The following is a 7,916-nucleotide window of genomic DNA, read 5'->3' on the forward strand; positions in this document are numbered from 1 at the left end:
CTGGGGTGTTACAGGTCTCACAGGGGCGGGTATGATGATATTCTTACCCGCGAGTACACGTTTAATAATATTTCTTAAATATCATAATTATCCTAGTATACATAACCCTAAAACTATATCTCTCATCTTATTTTCTTACAAAAGTGAGGTTGATGAAGTTACCAACATGTGTTAAGTATGTTATAAAATTATATTGGATGTAATTTGATTAATTTTCTAGCTTTGATTGGACCAATAAGATTTATGTATTTTAAATTATTTACTTTCGTTTGGAATTATGAGATTGAATTATTGTAGCTTTGTGATGAAACTTTAACTTACTTTTGAAATTGATGTATTTTAAGTTATTAATTATGTTACATTTTTATTATTATTTTAACAAAATTAACATTAAATACAAGTTCAAAATTAACAATGAATTTTTATTTTTAATATTTTAATAACATTAAATATAAACTTAAAATTATTTATAATATAATTTTTTTTAATTTATTAAAAGATTTATAAATATTCATGGATATCCGTGGATATTTAAGAAATTCATGAATACCCGCTTAATAGATACTCGCGCGGATATGAAGTGGGTATGGAGCAAATTTTCATCCGACGAGACGAGGACGGATTTACTATTACTCATTCCCATGGAACCCCATTGCCATCCCTACATGTGAGAGTGATATGCACATGTAGTGGGCGAAAGTGGAAAAAGTTAAAAAGTTTGGAAGTGCAAGACGTGTACAACAGAAAAGCGGTTCTAAAGAGTGATGAAAATAGATTTTGGGGAAGAAAATGAAGAGTAAGAAATTGACATATAACTACAACAGTCCCATGATGTTCGATCCAATCTTAACAAAAATAAAATGACATGCAAAAGTGAACGAAAATAAAAGGAAGTTTACTTGAGAAAAAATAAATAACATTGTGACATATGTACAAGCTTCACTAAAACATTTTTTTTAACTTATATATAAGCTAATTTAATATAAAAGAATTATTTTATATTTTCTTCTCTCAAAAATATTTATGGAAAATTTTATCCAAACAAAACCTACACTGCTATAAGCATGATTTTGAGCAAAGTTAAATTATCCAGCACCAGCAAGTGTCTTTAAGAACAAGAATGTACAAAACTGACTCTAGTGTAAGAATATCTAGAAATGGAGTTATAAGGTGGTTTGGTAGTTTAGGGAGAGGGATATAAGGTTGAAGTGATAAGGAAGGAATGAGTTTGAATTCTCCCACTAACAATTAACATTTGCCTATTAAAAAAAAAAAATCTAGAAATCTCTAAACAAGGTCAAGATATATATATATATCATGTAAAGGAACAAAAAATGGTTGAATGGAGTAACTTTTGATGCTATTCCATGCCTCTTTCCATATGTTCAGTGTGAAGCCACCTATTGATTGTTGGCTGTGGGGTGGTGTTCAATTTCTTTTGCTGGTTCTTGCTCATCATGGTCCACTCTTACTATCAAGCTTGATGTTGGTGAAATGGAAGTCAATTCATTATCAGAATGGTAATCATCTTGGTCACCGTAGGTTGACATGGTGTGAGAAGTTGAGTGACCAGTGGTTTTGAAACGGTGTAGTGTGGGGCCAGAAGAGTGTACTGTTGAATCTGTGGTGCTTCCATCCATGGCTCGCACTCTGGATTGCCCTAGTTTCACTCCTTGCTTCTTTTTCACAGCCATGTGCCATTTCTTTAACGCCTTTGATGTTTGTTCATCAAATATTGATTTTTTCATTCTTGATCCCATCTGCATGTGTTTAACATGATCATGGTCAATTACTCCACCTTCAAATGTTGGTAACATGCAAGTATGAAGGTGAATGAGGATAGTACCATGAAAATCAAAATTTGAATGATACCATCTGAATGGTTAGGCCAAATTAACTCATTAATAATAAGATAGATCAGGTTTATTTGGATAAACTTCTCTTTAAACACTTTGAAAAAGAAAATAAGAAAAAATAAAATAAAATAGCTTCTCCAAAAACTGAATTTAGGTTTTGCATAAGGTAATTTGAAAAAGCTCTCATATTAACTTCTCCAAAATATGTTTTTAACATGGGTATAAAATAATTTTAGCTTGTAGAGATATTAATTTTATTTTTCCTTCTTATTCCTACAAGTGTTTATGAATTTATCCAAACACACCCTTAATCTTATATGTTTCGGTGGCATCCGGAATTAATTATTGGAATTTAGTCATTTAATACATTTGTATTACTGATCTTGGTTAAGTTCATGCCCACCCAAAAAACTTCAATCAATGCGCAAATGAATAACTCTTATCACAAATAGAATAAAGAATCTGTTTGGATACAAGTTTAGAAAAACTTTTGAGAATTTCTTTACTAGAAAGAGCTCTTTATTTTTAGTAGAGAAACTCTAAAAAATTCTTAAGCTGATATCTATACAGACTCAACATCAGGAAACAAAAAGCTAGTAGTACCTGAGTAACAAGAGCATATAATGGAAGGGTGATGTAGCTGCAGAGGCAAAGAACTCCAACCCTTCAAAAACATGGGAATTCATCATATTAGTTTATGACAATGTCAAATGCTTCAATCAAAGGTGTATATTCCAACCCTCTTTTCTATTATTGTTTAGCAGAGATAGCCTCAACCAATTACAGAGTTCATATAAAAGTAACAGCTAATTTGAAGTATAAAAAGCATATTTAGGCATGCCATTTTACTGCAAAAGGGAATTTTAAATCCAACACTTACCCTAAAGCTACTTTCACTATTGCAACCTCAGTGTCAGCATGGAAACAGTTTTTCAGCCCAAAAGAATACTGCAAATCAAGAAATCATTTATTTATTGTTCAGCCATTAACCAAGATCTACATAGGCTACAAGATGATATTATTTGAGATCAAGGTGTAAAGAGGGGCTCAGTACCCATATCCACAAGAAATATGTTATCTGGAATGCATTCTGCAAGTCAAAAAAATCATTAGTTACAACAATTAACTAAAAACTTCAAAACTCCAAAAACACTGTCTCCCTGGAACAAAGTTTAAAGTAGGAAGTTTCATACTCTTGGTTTAAAAATAAATCCACCAAAATATCTAAAATAATGTAAATGAATTAAACTTTCTTCAACACAAATCAGCAATAAAACAAAATTATTTGCTTTTAAGTGGTATTTTAAAATAACATCGTGGATGCAACATTACTGTTTAGAATTAGTTATGTTCATTAGCCTACACGTAAAGTTGCATTTTCAACTGTAAACCTGAACAATTATGCATGGTTTGTCCATTTCATCTGCTAAACATATATGTTAAGATTCTGCTAAAAGGAAACCAATGGATACCTGGAACAAAGCAAAATGGATAAGATGAAGAACTAACTGAGGCTGACCAAACCAAAAATATCTGTCTGAGCCTTGAACAAGAGGAATCCCTTGTACAACAGCATGTCTTTCTGTGATTTCAATAGCCATCATTGCCAATGCGGCTTGAAGTTTGGTTCCAACAGCAAAAATTATCTGCAACCAATTAAATGGTTTATAATTGTAGGTCTCAATCTCAACCACTCTGCAAATTATATATAGAGAACAAAGTACTTACAACAACAGGAATTAAGGATGCCCATACCAAAGCATGCCATCCTGGAAAATGACACAGGATTAACCAAGTGTTATTCTTTAACTGAATATTCAACCGAAGAATGGTGAATTCCATAGGACACCACTAAGAAAATAGATGCTTACCATAAACATTTAGAAGCAGGAAAAAAACAAATGATGCCCAGAGGACAGGACTGTCAACAACATAGTGAGCATGTATGTCAAACAAGTTACCATTGGAAAAATCATAGACAAAGAGTCTGTTTTGATACAAGTTTAGAAAAGTTTTTAAGAATTTTTCGATTAGAAAAAACTCATTATTTTCAATAGAGAAGCTCTTAAAAGTTTTTCTAAGTTTGTATTTAAACAGACTCAATATAATACTTCAAACAAATGTATCGTGTACAAGAGTGTTACCTGACTCCAACAACTACCTTGAAGTCATCCTCCAAGGATCTTTTGATATACTTTTGGAAGTTAAATTTACTTCCAGGAGACAGGTGGACCTACACATAATGTACAGTTAAAGGAGGAAGGAAAATTCAGTGTTAAAAAGAACATGTCTTGTGGTGTAGGACTCACAGCGATGAATCCATTGCGCAAAGCCAAGTAGTCAGCCTTGCCCACAGACCTATAAAATTGTCTAAAGAAGCATCCCTGAAATTGGAAACATGCAAGAAATGGTACAAGAGGTCAATTTAAAAAGAGCATCTTAAATTTAATTTGTTATAAGTAAGCAGGTATTTTATTACTAATGATGATATGAAAAAATGACAATAGTGAATTCATTAGCAGTTCTAATTCACTGCCCCATTTTTCTGAGTCATACCACATACAACCTTAGCCAATAAAAAGTGAAAACATAGCAGATTAGTAAAATGAATCTTACTATATAGAAGAAGATTGAATATCTTGTCCAAAATGAAGCATGACCTCTCACAAACGATGTTTCATGTGTAAGCCGGAATCTTGAAGGATCTGCAGGCATAGTAAATTCCCAATATTGGCATGAGATTGCATGTTGCAGCATTTCAAAGTAAATTGGAATACTTATCAGTAAAATTAAGCAACTAGTTATTTTTACACTCAAAAAATGTTAAATACATCATTGGTCATTGTACCATTGGCAAACTCGTAACCATGAGATGAAGTTTCTGCCTCCCATGCCTTCCATCCTCGAATCTGAACAAAAGAAACTTTCAATCACCATAGTAATTTGCCAACTCTTCATTATCAAGGAACACAAAAGGAACATGGCAATGGTCTAGAATGTTAATCACTAAAGCCATTTTAATGCAGTTTCTTTACCCCCTAAAGTCTATTTTTTTTATTTGGTGAATGCTCGTGGGGTTTTCTTTCAGCTTTTCCATGGTGAAACTGATGTAACTTAATTTGTTTTGTTCTTGGCTTAAATAAGGTTATTGTTATATTCTCTAGTTCAGTTTTCAACTGACCTACAATTGCATCAAAATTATACTTTATTTCCCTCTAATACTCACTAATACAATAATGAAAAAATGTGATGAGGACATAAATTTGACCCATCATATAAATTTAAGCTAAATCTACTCCGTGTTTTTCCTTTTTTTCTTGGAAGAAAATAAAATTATAAAGCAGTAAATACAATAAATTTGAACTATTAAATCTTTCGGACATCATGCTTCCAAAGCAAAGAGGAAGTCATAGGATTAGTTACCAACTTGGTATCCTTAAAATGCACAGATATGAAAAAATAACAGAAGTATTTGACCAATAAAGTTATAAAAGAAAATAGAAGAAAGAAAGAAAGAAAGAAATAAAGACATGCAGAGGACCTTTAGTCTTCCGAGAAGCATTGTGACAGCACTGTAAAGCACATGAAGGACAGCTAAGAAGAATATGAGGATGTGTAACTGGTGCAATCCATTCACAGATATAAGTGGCTGATGTCCCTGTAACCAACAACAATTAGATAGGCAACTACTGATATGAGGGAAAAAAAGTTGTAAATAAGTCAAGCAGTAATGAGCAAAAGCAATCTTTGATATTGTCCTGACTGGAGACAGAAATAGCATAATCATATTGACAATATGACACAAGAGAATAAGTGAAAATTGTAGAGGATTCTGCTGTGAAACCTAACAAAAAATGTGAGTGTAACATTTATAACCAACATAGAATATAATATTTTCCTAAAGTAGGCCTACACGAATAGTTCTTGAGTTTTAAGAGACAAGAATTGTTTTCAATAAGCCAGTCTACACCTAAAGATCATATAACATAACATGACTATTCATAATATATTGTTTGTTTTTTAAAACATAAACCTGGAAAGGGTTATGAAAAACAAAGTGTTAATAATTGGTAAGTTTAACTAAGAATATCTCCAAGCGCCTTTTCACAAAAGATCATAAGATTACGTTTAGTTAAATGAAGCTTGGCGTGGAAACATAGTTACCTTGCCGCATTGATAAGGGGTAGCTTCATCTGACAAATATCTGCGTTCATAAGAAAGAAGCTTCCTACGGTGTTCCTCTTCACTACTTGATTCATTGTCGGTACCAACATACTTACAAGGCAACAATTTGTCTGCCACATTGAGAGGAATACATATTCTAACAATGTAACTCTGCCCGAAAGTCAGAAGCAATGAAAGGAAACCAAGAATCATCAACTCTGCAAAAACAAAGTCAACAATATAAGAATTAATTATTATTTACTATTATTTTATTTATTAATTAATGTTATTCACACAAATTAAGATAAAAGAAAATTAAGTCGAGAAGAAGAGTCAAACAGCTTTGGCTCCACGAGATAAGCAAAATTTCATATCAATTATCAACTAATCGCTTTAATGAAAAATTCTTACCAGCTTTGACCTTTTCCAAAGCCTCAAGCAAAGCCTTCTTGTGCTTTTCCCGTAGCCACTGAGAAAAAATTCATGGGATTAGGGACACTACAAGCACTAATAATGCCATAAATAAACAAGCCCTCAACTTCAAATATTCAAAAACTATGACAAAATTTCAACAAAAACAAGACTTTCCCACAAAATGAAACAGAACAGACAATGCATATCACATCAAAACAAAATCACAAAACCCCGGATGTTCAGGGATCAAATTTAAAAACCGAAGCCTCAGCTATGGGGACAAAAGAAAAGGGAAAAAAAATACATTGAAGCGAAATTAAAGCAAATTGGACTAAACGAAAGAGGGTAGAAGGGGCAGTTAGCTTCATTGTGAAACGCATAAGGTGGGAAACAGTGCTAATAATTACATTTACAAAGCAAATAAGAAAAGAAACGTTTGAAAATGGTGACACACCGTTCCCAGTTTGTGAAGGCTTTTCTCCAGAGTTAAGGAAATCAAGATGAAAACAGTGCAGACACAAGCCACAGCCCATGTTGGTGTCTGATCAAGCTCTTTGGAACCACTACTACTCTCACTAGAAGCCATAGCCACACAACCAAAGCAGAACAATGAAACAAGACAAAGGCACAGCTTTTTGTACTTTGAGACAGACATTACCACGGTTCTCAAAGGAACAAAACAAGTACAACAAAATGAGTGAGAGAAAAACTGAAAACTGAAAAATGGGTTCCCAGAAACAACAGATTGCAAGCACAGGGATTGTTTTATTCTTCTGAACCAGACAATTTTAAAGGTAACAACTTTGTGACTTTTTCTGATATGGGTTGGTTTTGGAAAAGAAGAAGCTGTCTTCAAAGCGCGTGCATTTATGGAACTTATGAGAAGAAAAAAATGGTTCTGGCTTCTGGTGGTGTTGCAGTGGCACCCTTGTATTTGAATGCAGTTTCAAAGGTTGGAGAAGGATTTTATTTTTAATTTTATTTTTTCTGAAAAAGATTGCCTAATTATTTTTTAATTTTTTTTATAGGTACAAAGTTTGTCTAATTTTCTCTTATGTCTGCACTCGTGTCAGAAGAATTTAATGTAAGAAAATGAACAACAAACCCAAAAAAAGAAATTATTATTGCTATTTTTAATTAACCGTGTGAAAATCTAAAGTTGCATTCTGGCATCGATTAGTTAAGGAGTGTTGTTCAAAATGGGAAACTTAAAGTTGTCACGTCACTTGCCCTCCTTCGTCCATACTGAATTTTTCCTTTTCTTTTTCTTTCATCACTTTTTTTTTTTTTTCTTTTCTTTTACTATATGACAACTTGATTTGCGGCGAGGATATACTTTTTTTTTTCTTTTTTTTTTCTTGGAGTATTCAGCAGTGACTAATCTATTCACTACGTTGAAGACACCTCAAAGGATGGGATAACTTACCTCAAAAGATGGGATAACTTACCTCAAAATTTAACGCAATTACATACACAAGGCAG

General features: G+C 32.8%; 1 protein-coding gene across 1 annotated transcript; it reads right to left on the reverse strand.

The window, feature by feature from the left end:
* Positions 1 to 1,068: 1,068 nt before the first annotated feature.
* Positions 1,069 to 7,389, reverse strand: LOC109818684 (MLO-like protein 8). Its single transcript, XM_083075262.1, has 15 exons — positions 6,889 to 7,389; positions 6,432 to 6,489; positions 6,021 to 6,238; positions 5,398 to 5,514; positions 4,705 to 4,765; positions 4,473 to 4,561; positions 4,166 to 4,240; positions 4,001 to 4,089; positions 3,728 to 3,777; positions 3,585 to 3,625; positions 3,329 to 3,502; positions 2,911 to 2,946; positions 2,737 to 2,804; positions 2,460 to 2,520; positions 1,069 to 1,760 (listed from the first exon to the last, which is right to left on the reverse strand). The coding sequence occupies exons 1-15, from the start codon at positions 7,087 to 7,089 to the stop codon at positions 1,401 to 1,403; spliced, it is 1,698 nt and encodes a 565-aa protein (XP_082931388.1). The 5' UTR covers positions 7,090 to 7,389; the 3' UTR covers positions 1,069 to 1,400.
* Between the last annotated feature and the right edge of the window lie 527 nt (positions 7,390 to 7,916).

Source organism: Cajanus cajan, chromosome 5 (assembly GCF_000230855.2).
Source record: "Cajanus cajan strain Asha chromosome 5, NIPB_CcT2T_4, whole genome shotgun sequence".
Classification (NCBI taxonomy): Eukaryota; Viridiplantae; Streptophyta; class Magnoliopsida; order Fabales; family Fabaceae; genus Cajanus; species Cajanus cajan.

What these genes read in the sequence shown, in the direction of transcription:
- LOC109818684 (XM_083075262.1), bottom strand. Translation starts at nt 7,089, where the DNA reads ATGTCTGTCTCAAAGTACAAAAAGCTGTGCCTTTGTCTTGTTTCATTG. An exon ending in CCCCTTATCAATGCGGCAAG is followed by an intron (nt 5,515 to 6,020) that starts GTAACTATGTTT and finishes TGTTGGTTACAG; the next exon opens with GGACATCAGCCACTTATATC. An exon ending in ATAGTGAAAGTAGCTTTAGG is followed by an intron (nt 2,521 to 2,736) that starts GTAAGTGTTGGA and finishes ATGTTTTTGAAG; the next exon opens with GGTTGGAGTTCTTTGCCTCT.